General features: G+C 52.2%; 1 protein-coding gene across 6 annotated transcripts in view; it reads left to right on the forward strand.

The window, feature by feature from the left end:
* The window catches only part of FLVCR2 (FLVCR heme transporter 2), a 57,315-nt gene that overhangs the window by 27,932 nt on the left and 13,321 nt on the right, over window positions 1-16,062 (forward strand). For all 6 annotated transcript variants that reach the window (XR_005225562.2, XR_006291830.1, XR_006291831.1 and 3 more), the window contains exons 3-7: window positions 1,800-1,940; window positions 7,481-7,548; window positions 9,108-9,211; window positions 14,658-14,768; window positions 15,631-15,736. Coding sequence is in view for 2 of the 6 variants with exons in the window: in XM_037900721.2 (XP_037756649.1) it covers window positions 1,800-1,940; window positions 7,481-7,548; window positions 9,108-9,211; window positions 14,658-14,768; window positions 15,631-15,736 (530 nt within the window). In the remaining 4 variants the exon portion in view is untranslated. The remainder of the gene's footprint in view (window positions 1-1,799; window positions 1,941-7,480; window positions 7,549-9,107; window positions 9,212-14,657; window positions 14,769-15,630; window positions 15,737-16,062) is intronic.

Raw genomic sequence — 16,062 nt, forward strand, 5'->3', positions numbered from 1 at the left:
ATTAGAGGTGAGAGACCCCTCCCCAGCCACAAAGCCATCCAGGGGAGTGAATGGAAGCCAGGTCTCTAGCCTGGCAAAGCAGAGCACTAATCTGAGACCTGTTGAGTTCTGTTTTATTGTAACCTCATCGCCCCTCAGCCCATTCATCTTTCATCCACTTGTTCTGCCCTGCCTGACAAACAGATTGTGAACTCTGTGGAGCAGGGACTGTTATCTATCTTCTATGTCTATACAGCACCTAGAACAGAGGGACCCTTGGCTGGGATTCCTAGGCACTCGCCTAATATAAATAACCACCTCTAGGGAGGTTGGCCAGACAAGCCTGGGTCCTGGAATGAAAACCAGGTCTCTGACCTAGCAGAGCAGAACACTATTCCCTAAGGCACCAAGCCTGGCCAGGGAGTGAGAGCCTGGGGTCTGGAGTGGAATCTGGCACAGCACAGCTTCTACCTTAGGGCACTGGGTTGGCCATGTTTTTCATTTCCAACATCCCTCTCGCTCTGTCACGCCCAACTGCATATTTTGAAGTTGGCAGCTTATCGCCTTGTGTAGACAGGGATGTTAATAGGTCTGTTAGCCCTCTGTGGCTGGCACCACTGCTGAGTAGGGTTGCCAACCCTCCTGGATTGGCTTGGAGTCTCCCAGAATCGATCTCCCAGTGGCTACTGAAACCGATCCAGGAGATTTTAATAGGCCGCTACAAGTCAGGTCGGCGGCACAGCGGGGCTAAGGCAGGCTCCCTACCTGCCCTGGCTCCACATGGCTCCTGGAAGTGACCAACACATCCCTCTGTCACATAGGTGCAGGGGATGCCAGGGGGTCTCTGCATGCTGCCTGCACCCTGAGCGCCAACTCTGCAGCTCCCATTGGATGGGAACTGCGGCCAATGGGAGCTGCGGGGGTGGTGACTGCAGGCAGGGGCAGCATGCAGAGCTGTCTGGCTGCCCCTGAGCCTAGGAGCCGGACATGTTAGTCGCTTCCGGGAGCTGCCCAAGGTAAGTGCCGCCCTGCTGGAGCCCACACCCCAAACCCCCTCTCATACCCCAACCACCTGCCCCAGCCCTGAGCCCCCTCCCACACCCACCCACCCACACCCAAACTCCCTCCTGGATCCCACACCCTGTCACGCACCCCAACCTGCTCCCCAGTCCTGAACCCCCTCCTGTACCCCAAACTCCTCCCACACCCCAACCCCCTGCCCCAGCCCTTAGCCCCCTCCTGCACACAAACTCCCTCCCAGAGCCCTCACCCCCTCCTGCATCCCAGCCCCCTGCCCGAGCTGGGTGAAAGTGAGCGAGGGTTGGGGAGAGTGAGCAACGGAGGGATGGGGGATGGAGTGAGTGGGGGGCAGGGCCTTGGAGAAGGGACAGGGGCGGGGCGGGGCCTTGGGGCAGGGCAAGGGTGTTTGGGTTTGTGCGATTAGACTGTTGGCAACCCAATGCTGAGCACTGAACAGCTATAAAATTTCAACTGACAGGCAATGACTTTCCCAGCTGCTTCCTCTGAGGGTAGGAGCTAGTGGTGCTGGAGTTTCCTTTATCTTCGATTTCAGAGTGGTAGCTGTGTTAGTCTGTATCAGCAAAAGCAATGTGATTCCTCGTTGTTTTTGCTTTATCTTAGAGGCACTCCTTCCCTTTGCGTCCATGAGGAAGCTCACATGGGAAGGTTAGAGCACCAGGGAAGAGTGTGTTTTTTATAAACTTTGGTTTCCCTGCCTCACCCCACAACATTTCCCCAACTCTCTGGGCCTAGATTCTCTGAGGCCCTGTTGTTGACAGGTCCATTCTGTTTGTTTACAGTGTTCCGGGAGAGGCCCCCGTTTCCCCCAAGCCGGGCCCAGGCCTTGATCCAGTTGAAGCCACCTGAGGAATATTCCTACGTGCAGTCCATCCTCAGGCTGCTCCGCAATACCAATTTTGTCCTGCTGATAGTCGCTTATGGTAAGGTCCAGTCTCGGCTCTGCTAAGTGACAGGTGAAGGTGGAGATCTTCCTGCTACTCTGTGTGCCAGAATGGGTCCTCCCTTGGCAGTGCTGACCAGTATCTGGCCTGGGCTGCTAGCAGGAGAAAAATCTTCCTTGCTCACAGTCCCTCCCCCAGGCAGATCTGGGAGCAAGTCATTATCTGGAATAACCTGCTCAGTTATAATATGGGTGAAGAGCTGCTAAACTCTTGGCAAGTGTGTGGCCTCCAAGAGACCCTGTGGAATCAGCAGGGGGGAGGGGTTGTGGAGGGACTAGAGTGGGTATGGACATAGCTTGTGGTCTCCAGGAAACCCCCACCCCAAAGAAGTCAGAGGGAGGGAGTTTGTTAAGGTCCCCTCTGCTTGTGTTTGTCCTGCTAAGTCTGGGTCAGGTATTCACTTCTCCCTCTGCAGCACTCTCAGAAATGGGCCCCTTGATTTGTTTGCATGGGTATGGTGGGGGCCTGAGGTGCAGGTTCTGCTTTTGACACTGTAATTTTGTAATCTGATGAAGCATTTCCCCTAGTAAGAAGGGGAGGATGACTTTGCTATGGCCTATTGGCTGTGCTCAGTGCCTCTAGTGACCCACCCAAGCGGTGAACAGCGGCCTCTGTACCCCAGTAGGATGTATTCTAGCCAGCTGCAGGGAACTCTAGGAAGTTGTTGTTCTGTGTGTGAATGTGTCACACTTGGTTCTAGCTGTGACATGGTTTCTGGCATAGGCTGGCTCTGTTCTCAGTGCCTGGCAAAAGAAAGCTCCTAGTTGGAGAAGCCCCTCAGGAGAAGGAAATAATGGGATACACAGTACATAGGGAAAGCTTCTGGTTGCAGTCTGGAGCACAGTCAGGGATCTCCAGCCCCCTCACAGGTTTTTCTGCCAACACAGGTAGCTAATGGAACATCTGATGATTAACAAGGGATGGGGACAGTGTGATATTCGCTTTGGAGCTGCAAAAGGCCTACTAGACGATTTAGTCCTTTCTCCCTGGGGAGTGCAGTAGAGCTTTCTGGAAGTGACCCTCAGATGTCCCAGGTTGCTCCTCCCATTTCCCAGATCACTTAGTCCTGTACTGCACCTTCTCTTCTCCTCTCCCATCCGGCTGCCCCCGAGCTTCATATCGAGGAGCTGGAGACAGTCCCAGGATTGTTCTGTGTCTGATGCCCTCTGAGAAAATCAGATACAGACACTGGCTGAAAGTCTGTCCTTGATGTGCCCATCAAACTGTGTGGGTGTAAGTGTGAAGAAGGGGAAGGGATCAGTTACAAATTAGAGCGACCCAGTACTGGTGATGAGAAGGGCCTCTCAGTGTGAAGAGTTTCTTTAGAATCTGTTCTTCCTTGGATAATTTCTCCCTTTAGAGCAGGGGGTGGCAAACTTTTTTGGCCGAGGGCCATATCTGGGTATGGAAACTGTATGGCAGGCCATGAATGCTCACAAAATTGGGGGTTGGGGTGCAGGAGGGGATGAGGGCTCTGGCTGGGGGTGCAGGCTCTGTGGTGGGTGCAGAACTGAGGAGTTCAGTGTGCGGGAAAGGCCTCCGCAGGGGCAGGGTGTTGGAGGCTGTGTGTGCGGGGGGTTAGGGGTGCAGGCTCTGGGGTGGGGGCTGAGGATGAGGGTTTGGGGTTCAGGAGGGTGCTCCTGGCTGGGACCAAGGGGTTCAGAGGGGGATCAGGGCAGGGGCTGGGAGGAGTCAGGGGTGCAGGCTCTGGGTGGCGCTTACCTCAAGCAGCTCCAAGAAGCAGCGGCATGTCCCCCACTCCGGCTCCTACATGGCAGCAAGGCCAGGCAGCTCTGTACGCTGCCCTGTCTGCAGGCGCCACCCCTGCAGCTCCTATTGGCCGTGGTTCTCGGCCAATGGGAGCTGTGGGGGTGGCGCTTGGGGCGGGGGCAGCATGCGGAGCCCCTTGACTGCCCCTATGTGTAGGATCCGGAGTGGGGCATACTACTGCTTCCAGGAGCTGTGCAGAGCCACGGTACACAGAGAGCAGGCAAGCCCTTGACCCCCGCTCCCTGACTAGAGTGGAGCAAACCTTGGACCCTTCTCCCTAGCGGGAGCTCGAGGGCCAGATTAAAATGTTTGAAGGGCCAGATGCGGCCCCCAGGCTGTAGTTTGCCCACCCCTGCTCTAGAGTCACTGGGGGATTCGAAAAGGCTGTTGAGTGACTTTGACACTTCAACTTCTCTTCCTCTTGGTTTGTTTTTTTTCTCCTCTGCTTACTTGGCTCTGCCTGACTCACCCTTGACTTTCAGTTCCCTAACAACAAAGATAAAGTGACTGAGACTTAGAGGGTCCAAAGCAATGAAGTGCTTTGTGTGTGTCTGCGGGCTTGTCTGCACTTACAGCGCTGCAGCAGTGCATGGGTGCAGCTGCACCACTGTAGCGCTTAGTGAAGACACTACCTACACTGATCAGAGAGTACTCCACCTCCCTGAGAGGCGGTAGCTATGTTGATGGGTGAAGCCCTCCTCTTAAGATAGTGCTGTCTACCCCAGGGGTTAGGTTGGTATAAATGCATTGCTCATGTGTGTAGTGTGACAAAGTTCTGTCCTTGTCTCCTTGGGTCCCACGTTTCCTGGCAGATTTCGCTAGCCTCAGAGGCTCACTGTGACCCTGCCCGTAACCCTTCTCTCTCTAGGGACAAGGGTCACAGTCTACTGAGCCATTTTCATCATAAGCCAGCAAGGGAGGTGAGGAGAAGTTATCCTTCCTTGCACAGTCTCTGTTGTCCCCCAGTCTCAATGATTAATCAGGGGGCAAAAGGAGGGAGCCCAGTCCCACCCTCTACTCCAGGCTCCAGCCCAGGGACCCTAATAGCATCAGCTATGGTAGCTTTTAGAAACATGACGTGTACAATTCCCTGGGCTACTTCCCCCACAGCAGCCCTCACTTCCTCAAGCTCCACTTCACCCTAACCTCAGGGTCTCCTTCCTTGTGCCTGATATGGTGCGTACTACTCAGCCACTCCAACAGCACGACTTCCTTCCACAGCTCCTGACATGCACCTCCACCTGACTAACTGGGAGGCTTTTAATTAGTTTCATCCAGCCCCTGATTGGCTTCAGGTGTCCCAATCAACCTAGCCTTCTCCCTGTCTTCTGGAAATTTCTTAATTGGCCCCAGGTGTCTTAATTAACCTGGAGCAGCTGCCATTTCACTTATCCTGGTACCAGGGATTTGTTTAGCCTGGAGCTAATATATCTATCTCCCACTACTTTTCTATAGCCATCTGCCCTTGCCCCGTTACAGTAGATATTCCATAGGTTAACATGCATTGTTTGACATGCAGCTTTGAGCTGAAACAACGGTAGGTAGAGGACATGTGCTGACCTTTCATGCTCCTTCTTCCTATCCCTGAAGCTACAGCCAGTGAAGTGTCCCTTAGTAAACTCTGTGTTCCAGAGTGGGGGTGAAATGGGCCAACAGGCTGGTCAGATTCCTCTGCGCATTCCTTCCAGGGCCAAATCTTGTGAAGAGCAAGGTTCAGCACTGTGGGGTATGTTCCTGCTGCTGGCTCCCATTGCAGAGTTTTCCCTGGTGTCCCTCCTATCTTATCTCTCTGGAGGTTACTGACCCACCTGGAACTCACTGTTGCACTAGGTGGCTTTTGGAGTGAATGGGATGGGTGTTTCCTGTCCAGAGAGCATGTCAGGAACTGATAACATGCTGATCCCCTCCTTTGCTGCTGCGCCTCTCAGGAGTTCATGCCATTCAATCTGGCTCAGTCTCCCTTGCAGCTATGTGTGTCTGTCTGCTGGATATATTCTACTCTAGTTAGATCCCTGTACCACACTCATCACCATGACCTAGTTCAATGTGTTGGCAGAGGCTGGACATGGGGAGATGTGAACTTCCCTCCAGCTGCTGCTGCTGCAGCACCACTCAAGGCTTTTTGAGGTCAAAGCGCTTCATAAACATTGGTGTGTGCGGTGAGGGTGTCGCCACTCTACTGGTGGGGGAAACTGAAGCATGGGGAGGGGAAGTAACTTGCTGCAGGTTGCAGAGGTGGAGTCAGTGTCAGAGCTGGGATTAGAGCTCAGGAGTTCCTGTCTCCCCATCGTGTGCTCAGGCTACTATACTCCTCCTTTCTTCTGTACCCTGGGGTGCTTCCTGCTGTTCACTCAGGCTTTGAGAGAGAGAGAGAGGATGGGGGTGTGGGAATTTTGCACTTGACTACATTTTAAGGATTGCAGATATCTCAACACAGAGACTTTAAACCTTGTTTATCCCGAGCACAGGATTGTGTGGTCTGTGACTGGTGGAACCTATGATCCCCACCCACTGTCACAGTGATCACTGAAGCCTTAAAGAGAAACCAGTTGCAAATGTGCATGACTTTCTGAGAAGAGGATTGAATTGACCATTATGGGTTTTGCCCACATGGGAAAGCTTTTTCAGCTTAATTTATGGTGAGAAATTAAATCAGTAGAGTAATACTGGTACGACCCCCTGTGTGGACACTTTTATTCTGGTGTAAGGGTGGCTTTTTTGGTGTAGCTTGTATCCATTGGGAAGGGGTTTAAACTAAAGCAAAGCGACTCTTATAGTGGAATAAAGTGTCCACACAGGGGTAGGGTTATACTGGCATTACCATCTCTTTAAGACATCAGTGATCTTTATGTGTGACTGATCATATTTTCCCAAGTACACGAGCCCACAGTGGCTTGGGAAGGTGCTGTTACTGCTCAGCAAACTGCTTAGCTCCTACTCAGTTACTAGGACTTCTTGGCTGGAAGAGCCCACTTCTGGCTATTGCCGTGGGGAGTGAGCGAGTTCCGCTTTGTGAGGAAACCTCCAGCTGGGACATCTCTTCCAGCTCACACTAGGTAACTGGCCTTGGCATTGCAATGTTAATTGGATCTGAGCTCCTCAAGGGAGGCCCTGCCAGCCCAGCACTAATCTGGGTGCGAGGTTGGAGTTCTCTCTTGGCTGGTTGGAGTAGGTGGTAAATGAGTTCAGTCAAGAATGAGTCCGACTGTGAGCAGCTTACTGACCCCAACATAGCCCAGGCCAGTCATTCTGCGGCTGTCATGCTAGGGCAGGACGTGGAGGTCAGGAGAGCTCATTTGTGAGCTGTGCCACCCAGTGGGTAGAGAAGAGTGATTGTACTAGAGGGAGGAGGTGCTGGGGCCTGGATCCACTGAGCCCCCTATCAGCTCTAAAAATGTGTGCGACCTCCCTCCACTCAGATAAAGAGCAACTCTGAGACTGCAGGGTTTGGCCCACTCACTGAGCTGAGATATAACTCGCCTTGGCTGGCCCAGCAGCCCCTCACCTTCCCTCCAGATGTAGCCCCGCTGCTAGCTGACATGGCGAAGGCAGCCAGTTGTTCTGCAGGCTCCCCAGCCCCGTTGTAAAACACTGTGCTCACACTCTCAGTGCCTGATGCCTGGGTCTCTTCTGCATCTCTGGATTAGAACATCCACATTCAGTGGAGCCCTCTCTAGGTCCCCAACCTTTCTTCACCCAGCAGGAGAATGGCGGGCTGTGAATATGCTGTGTTTTTATCCACCGCTCAGGTTTGAACACTGGTTGCTTCTATGCCCTGTCCACTCTGCTGAACCGCATGGTGATCCAGAACTATCCAGTAAGTACCTGTGACATGCTCTCCTACAGCATTGCTGTCAAAAGAAAGTTTGTATAGGGCACAGTGCAACAGTACCTCCTGCTGTGAGAGACTGGTACTGGAGCTACTGTGTGCTTCCTCTGCGTCAGCCAGCGCTCCTATCCCTGTTCCTTGCACCATCTTCTGCTGGAAGAGAATTGGGCTGGTGAGCTCCACCAAGGGCTATGCCCCCATACCATAATCAATTGGGCTTTCTTCTGTTAACTCACCCAATCACTGCTTGTGCCCTATTCCCTACAGCAGCAGTTCTCAATCTTTTTCTTTCTGAGCACCCCCTCCAACATGCTACAGAAACTTCAGGGCATGAGGGGTGCGGGGGTGTCTGGGCTTCAGCCACTGGGCCAAGGGGGAGGAGCTCGGAGTTCTGCCCTGAGGGGCACCAGGGCTCGGACTCTGGCCCCTGGGCAGGCCTCAGGCATAGGCATAGTTTGACTTCTGTTTTGGGGAGGGCGGGACCTGGCGGAGCTTGGGTCAGCTCTGTACAGTGAGGTCTGGGGAGGGAGCACCAACTCCACCCCGTGACTCACCTCAGCAGGCCACCCAGGATTGCAGGGGGGTGCACCCAAAAATTATAACTCAAAGGGGGTGGGGTTTCAGCTCAAAAAGTTTGAAACCGCTCAGGGTGCGGGGTGGGGATAGCTAGGAGCTGTGTGCAGAGAGGGGTGTAGCTGAGGGTGCAGGCAGAGGGGCAGCTAGGGGCTGTGTGGTTGCTGCTCCCTGAAGGCTGTGCTGGTCCTGGAGCTGGGTCCCCCCGACAGGGCCACTCTTACCAGCTGCAGGAGTAATCAAAGGGCGCTGGGAGCTGAGGAGCAGCCGCAGCCCCAGGCACTAGCAGCAGCAGGAGATGGGGGAGCGCCAGGGCCAACCGCTTCATGGCACCAGCCAGAGCAGCAGCAGCTGCCCTGCACTGCCCGTCTCCAGCTTCCCACCTCCGACCTGGCCAGGAGCAGGGGGGAGAGGAGAAGGTGGGAGTGTGGAGCCGCTCCCAGGGCTGCCCCAGTCTGGTTATGGTACTGCAGTTTGGCAGGGCAAAGCCCCTCATGCCCCCCCAAACTGCACCTATGGGTTATGGGCTTTGGTCTGTGGGGCACCAGGGCTCGGGCTCGCAAACCCCCTGAAATCGGCTCGTGGACCCCCAGAAGGCCATGGACCACTGATTTGAGAACCGCTGCCCTACAACACTACCAGCTGGGAGCCTCCTGACAGTCATTGCTCTTGCACCTTTCACTATATTGCCTTCCCATGGAGGAGAGGGGAGTGCTCCATAGCTAGGACTTCTGTAACTTTCCCTAAAGCACCTACTGCTGGGAAAGGCTAGGACTGGGATACCTGGGAGCATCTTTTCCCTGGGGTTACCCTACATTCCTGGTAAATCCTGAACAAGCTGACCCAAAGACCAGTACTGGACAGCAAGCTTTGAAAGGCCTTTAGTATCTCCTCCTCTGAGGCCCTTTTAGCCATCCATCCCTGCTTGCTGTTGGCATTAACTAGTTCCTGTATTGATGTGTGTCTTCCCACAGGGGGAAGAGGTGAATGCTGGAAGAATTGGACTCACCATTGTAGTGTCTGGCATGGCTGGAGCTCTGCTTTCTGGCATCTGGTTGGATAAAACCAAAACCTACAAGTAAGTCCCTTGCACTTGTTTCTCCACAACTCCATCCTACTCTCTGCCACATGGAAGGCAAACCCCAGGGGAGGCAGCTCTGCCTTTCAATGGCTTGACAAGGTGGGTGAAGTAATATCTTTTATTGGACTGACTTCTGTTGGTAAGAGAGACAAACTTTCAAGCTTGTTACAGAGCTCTTCCTCAGGTCTGGGGGAGAACAACTGAACAATCACCCTGCAGTAAAAGTAAGAATTTGGAGCAGCATATTAGCTCATTTTGGGAGTTTCCTGAGCCCAGGAGATACCAGCCACGCTTTTTGGTTCTGGAGCTACTCATTCCTTCTTTGATGCATAAGGTACTGGAGCTACTTCTCCAGGATTCCTGTGTGCCTCTGGTTTATTTCTGATGTTCGTGTTTAGGGATTAATGGGTTTGGGTCTGGCCTATCATGAGGGTAGAGATTATTTGTGTGTGGACAGACAAACATCCGCTTCCACCAGATAAGAACTTACACAGAGTTGTCTTGTCAAGGGCTGTACAGAGGGAGCTGAAAGGAGGAGAGCTGCTTTTTGGGAGCTGGGGCAGGGCCAGAGCAACCTGCATAGGCATGAAAGGCTAGGGTTTGGGTATGAATTGTCAGTGTGTGGGAGATTTCTTTGGGGAAGAGTAGGTGGGAGAGCAGGGGTCTGGGGAGCCCCTCCTCCTTGGGAGAAAGGGGGTAAGTTGAGGGTGCATTTCTCTCAGGGAAACAGAGTGAGGCAGACTTCCATGTCTGACTTCTTTCTTGCTGTCTTGTCTTGTGTCTGGAAGCTGAGAGAGAGCAGTGTGGTGTTCTGCCCCTGCATGGCTCTGGTCAGGTTCCCAGTACCCTGGGAAGGAAGGGGTAGAAATGGCCCAGCGCTGCTTTGTCAAGGCTGAGATAGTTCCCAGCGTGGGAGGAATCATACAGTACCAGACCTGTTCTCTGCCTCACAAACCAGCATCTGAGAGTCTCTGTTCTACTTAGTGAAAGGTCCATTGAGTCCTGTGCTCAGAGGCACTTTGTGTGTGTGTGTGTGTGTGAGACACTTTATTGAAGGCAGAGTCTGATGGAGCAATGCATGTGGAGGTGGGAACTGGGGTCAGATTAGGGTTTGGTACTTATGGGGACACTTGGCAGAACATGCTGCCATCTGCGAATGTACAGCTAAAGGTCCCTGTGTTGCCTGCAGCTTTAGACTGGGGGCTTTCCCAGGGGCCAGATCTTTCTTGGTGGGAGTCTCTGCTACCCTAATTCACTCAATCTTTATGCAATGAGCCTTGACTGGCCTGATTACAGTGAGCCCCCGTATGCTAGCTAGGGATCTGGCTAGGAGGTGATCAACTTCCCCGCACCAACTGGCTTTGTTAAGGTGGTGGTAATCTGCTTCCCTTGCAGGCCAGAGTAGACAGGGCTTTATTCTAATAGCAGGAGATGGGAAGAAGGCTGCTTCCATGATCTTTCCCTTCCAGGACCCACCACAGCATTTATTCTGGCTCTGGTAGCATGGCCTATCCACAGCAAGGGAAAACTTCCCAGGACCTTCTACCCCTGGGTGGGTATGTTTAGGGCCCACAGCTTGTTTGGGTATCCCCAGCTGTAGTTCCAGCCATCAGTACTGGCAGGTCCAGGGACGAAGTCTAGAGCAGAAACTGATCTTTTGGGCCAGCCCTGAGATGGCAGATGAGGACTCATGGGGTACTGGGGAGCAGGGAGAAAAGCTGGAGCAAATGATCACTAGATAGGCTGGCTAGTCACTTACTTCTGTTTCTGGTGGCTGTGTGCAGCTGGGCTGGGTTAATGTGCATTTCTTTTGGCAGCTGTGGCTACTGTAACCCTAGGGGGTGAGAACACACGCTGTCACTAACTGCATTTTTGCTGCTCTGTAATTTGCAGCCCCTAACAACTCTGTCATGCTGGCAACATGGCCCAGACTGGCACAGCTATGGCATGTGACATTCCCGACTCTCCCAAATGGAGCTATATTGCTGCACAGAGATCACAGTGTAAGGGATTTGTGGTTGCACAGTAGGAGCTGGGAGTCCACTCTCAGCAGTGTGAAAATAATCCCTAGTTTGTTCGGAGGGCTGTCATGGGCAGAATGAGCGTGTTTTGTTAGTGCTGGGATTGCCAGCATGGGGTGGGCTAAATTAGTCTTCGGTGCAACCCTGCTGACTAACTTTAGGGAGATGGTAGGATAAACAGCCTAGTGTGAGGAGGGCACGGCCAGGAAATTGGGCTGGTTCAGGCTGTTCATAGGGGTTTCTGTAAAACAGCAAATATTAACAGAACCTTTCCACTGAGAATAAATGTAAAATTCTGAAAAAGCCTGTTGTTTAAATTACCAGTTCCAAGAGGTCAGATGCTATGGTGATGGGGGGTTGGGGGTGTTACAGTGTCACGGACCCAAAGGCTGGGCTATGAGAATCAGGAAACAAAACTACCAAATCCTGTGACACTTGCCAAGCTGAGAGAAAAGAGTGAACATCCCCCTCCTCTTATCAAAGTAGGGAAGGGCAGCACTCAAAGTTTATTTACCTTGAATTTGCATGAAAGACTAATGCCACTAGGTTGGCTTCCCTGTCTCCCTTAGCCAGGAATGGAATGGCCACGCATTCTCTCCTCCTGCCTGTCAGGAGGGTTTGTGAGTTAGCCCTAGGGTTTCAGAGCTGCTGTCTTTTTGGGGTGTTTTTTTTTTTTTTAAATCTGGGGTGCATATTTCATTCTGGAAAGCTCATGTTGTGCTCTCATTGAATGTGGTCTGTCAGCAATTAAAAGCTTTGGCAGCTTCTCTGAGTGCAGAGAGACCAGGCCAGCTCTCAAAATAACACATTTTGGCCTCTAGCTTGGTTCCAAGGGTGGGTCAGTGGGGTATATGTTCACTGTGTTGTGTGTAATTTCATCTCCAGTCAGATACAGTCTGTGGTGGAAACCAGAAACCTCCCTGCACCCTCAAGTTTCTGGTTGGGGAGACTTAGATAGTGGGAGGCCACTGGTTTACTCCTTGGGGAATTCTGCCCCACTGTGTGTGTGCAAAATTCACAGATTTCTTTGCTACCCTGCAGAAAAGTGACTTTCTAACAGGGAAGCAGAGGGAAGCTGCAAGAGTGGTCATGTGCCCCTCCCCAACAGTGGGGTTGTGTGTTTCAGGTGCCTGGAGCAGCAGGGGGAGAGGTAAATCACTGCAGAGGTTGGGGGGCATTCAGATGCCCTGGGCCAGTGCTGGGTCAGACCCCCCCATGCCCAGCCAGAACCCGACACTCCTCCCCGCTGAGCCTTACCCCCTGTACCCAGCCCTCCTCAGCCCCACCTGGTGGCTCCTACCCTGTAGCAGGCTCAGCTGCGAGTCGCAGCTGGGCTGGGGGTGGAGAAGAGTGCACTTCCCCCCCTGCACAGATTGACAAGGGCAGGGTCAGACCCACCCCCAGAAACCTTCCCTGGCTCTGCACCACCCCCTTCCTGCTTCCTGACCCCATCGCTCTTCAGCTGCGGCGGGAGGGGTCACTATATTGGGAGCTGCATCCCTGTCTGTCCAACCCCAATGCATCCAGACTTCCCCATTCCCAGACCCCCCCTGCACCCAGCCCTACCTGCTGAGCCTCATCCCTCCTGCATCCGGACCCTGCCAAGCCCCTACCCCCTCATCCCTGCATCCGGACCTGCACCCAGACCACCCCTTCACTCAGCCCCCTGCACTCAAACCCCCACCCCAATGAGCCTCACCCCCATGCACCTGCTCCACCCTGATGAGGTCTCTGCACCTGGGTCCCCACTCCACTGAGCCCCAACCAGCTGCACCTGGACTCCCATCTCACCAAGCCCCACTGTCCCTGCACCCAGAACCCCCCCCTCCACTGATCCCCCCCACACCCAGACTCCACCTGCCGAGCTCCATTCCCCCACACTTTTAATTTTTAATTTAAAGTTAGGATTAACTGAATTATAAATGCTGTTTTGTTTTTAAATGCTCCTACTGACAGGGGTATTACTTGAATTTTATAAAACTAGTATAGCAAAATCCCAAATACTGAAAATGAAGGCCCTGATCCTGCAGATACTTAAGCAGGTGCGTAACTTGACTCACGTGAATAGTCCCATTGATTTAAAAAATGGTTAGTGCTTACAGTTAAACATGCACATAAGTGTTTGTAGCACCAGGAGCTAAAATTATAATTTCAATTAAAAAAAAATCTCTTAGGGACATAAAATCTTTGTCTCGTCAAAACAAAATTGCTTCGGTGTTAGACTAAATAACTTTTCATTGTTTTCTGCATATTAAACCAAGATATTGTGAACTTTTTTATACATACCAGCCAAAACTTTCAAAACTAGGAGCCTAAAGTTCCAGAGCTGTATTTAGGCACTTAAGTGACGCAGGAGCATAAGTCCCACTGACTTCAAAGTGTGCAAACCACGATGGTGTATAGCCTAGTCAAAGCATTTCACCTTTCTTGACTTGTGGCAGTTCAGTATATCAGGATGGGGTGTTGGTTGCAAATATAGTAAAGGCGATTTGCTTATCAGTTTTGTGTTTGAGCATGAGGTGTTCTTACAGTAAGGGTTTTGGTGAGGCCCTGGCTTGTTTTTTCAGCAAAGATTAGCATTTTAAATGTGAAGCTTTTTATTAGAAAAAATCTCTATGCAAAATGTGAAATTCTGCTAACAATGAGGATACTAGAGAAACAAGTACAGAGCATCTACTGTGGCAATTGTAAGCTGTAAAACGGGAAGAAGGTAAAGAACTAGCAACATGTGAATAAAAAATCTGATTTAAATTAAAAATAGAGTTTTTTAAATGTTTGTTTTGTAAATCCAAGTTTTTTATTAACGCTGATAATTGTTTTACTTCCATCAGTTTTAGTTTGGATACAGAGTTTCAGTTGGATACAGAATTCACTTTCACTTCCTGTCCTAACTATTGTGCTATGCTGCTCTGGGCTGCTAAGCAGTTGCTAGGTGGGGGAAGTGGTCTCTGTGTATAGGCTGGAATCAGTTTCTAAAGCTCTTGCTGGAAAACATTAGTTAATAGCCTGTCCCTTGGCAATGGGGAATTCTCTGGTAGAGCCTAGGCTTATCCCTCGTCTTCCAGGTTGCCTCAATTTCCTTCTCTACAGAAGAGACGTTCTTCCCAAACAAGGGAATCTTCCATTTGGTCTTGCACCATTGGGATACAGGGGAGTCAGGACTCCTGGGTTCCATTCTTGGTTCTGCCACTGACCTACTGAGTGACCTTGGGCCGAGTCCCTTTCCTCTCTGTTGCCTCAGTTTTCCCTGTTGGTGCGCGAGAGATGCTGTTCCTCCTTTTCCTCCCAGGGAGGTGGAGGGTTGTGAAGCTTCCCTTGCTAGCATGTGTAAAGTGCGTTAAGATCCTTGGATGGGAAGGGTTAGAGAAGAGTATTGAATGAAAGCTAAAAAGGCCTGTTCCTGACTGTGCCTTGTCTTGCAGGCAGACGACGCTGGTGGTTTACATCATGTCTCTGGGGGGCTTGGTGGCCTATACCTTCACCCTGAGCCTAGGCCACCTCTGGGTGGTCTTTGTGACCGCAGGCATGCTGGGGTAAGTTCACATGCAGTCTGCTTTCCCGAGAATTTATTCTCCCTCCCGTGTGGGAGCTGACCCTAGGAAGGAATAGAGACTGCCCAATTTAGCCCAGGCTTTTTGCTGCCTCCCACATTAATCTGGAAACACCCCTTCCCTCTGGCCCCTGCAGTGGCATAGAAGGGAAGGCAGAGGTGTCACAGTCCAGAAGCCGCAGAGGCCAGGGTGGGGCAGGCTCTATATGGAAGAAGGATAAGGTGTTGTATTCTCCCCAAGTCTCTCCTGGATCCTCTGACTGGGAGAGCTGAAGGACGTGCGCAGCAGCCCCTACTACTCCTCCCTGTCCTAGCTGGCTCTGAACACTCTGCCAGGCTGGATACCTCTGAGCATGGTGAAATGTTTCTCAGGAAGCAGGTGGGACTGTGGCCTTCCAGACCTTGGAGAGAAGGAATGAGAATCATGGTCATAGCTGGGTTTCTAAAATAGTCTTCGGCTGGGCGGCATACCATCTAAGTCACTTCCAGGCTTTTACTTTCCAAGCTAGCATTAACATTCTGACTCCGATGCCACTGACTGACCCCACTTCCTGGCAGCAATAGGTGGCTCCCTGCCCCCCGCGTGCCTCTCTTCTCCCTGCCCCTTCAGGCCTGGCCTTCTGCACTGTGGCTGCAGGCACAAACATTTGTGGGTTGGGACTAGAGTTCCGACCATGGCCGTGTGGTCAGTGAATCCGGTGGCTGGAGGGATAGCATGATGATGGGGGATCAGTCCAGTGCAGTCACTGAATTAGGAGGAAACAGGGATCAGAGTCACATAGTCCTTTCCCTGCTTCTCCCTCCACCAGCTGCTGACTGTTGCTTTTCTGTGTACCGCTGTGCAGGTTCTTCATGACAGGGTACCTACCGCTGGGTTTTGAGTTTGCGGCAGAGTTAACATACCCAGAGTCAGAAGGAACGTCTTCAGGCCTCCTTAATGTATCGGCACAGGTATGTTCTCCCCTGCACCTCGCCCAGCACTGCTAGAATGCCCTGCTAGGCCCTGGAGGATTCCTGTTCCACAGAAGTACAGTTCGGACCATTGGTCAATCCACTGCAGTATCCTGCTCTATCACAGAGAGCGTCTGATGCTCCAGAGAGAGGCCATGCCTCAGCCCCAGGCCTTTGTTTTCTTGTTTTCTTGCTGTCAAAACTGGAATTTAATCTTCAGCTTCAGTGGCTTCCCACCCCCTCCCTTGCCCCAGAAAGTTCTTCAGGATGCTGGAGCTCCTTGCCCCTCTGCACTGTCACTCCCAGCAGTTTAGGATCCCCCTCTC

Source organism: Chelonia mydas, chromosome 6 (genome assembly GCF_015237465.2).
Source record: "Chelonia mydas isolate rCheMyd1 chromosome 6, rCheMyd1.pri.v2, whole genome shotgun sequence".
Taxonomy (NCBI): domain Eukaryota; kingdom Metazoa; phylum Chordata; order Testudines; family Cheloniidae; genus Chelonia; species Chelonia mydas.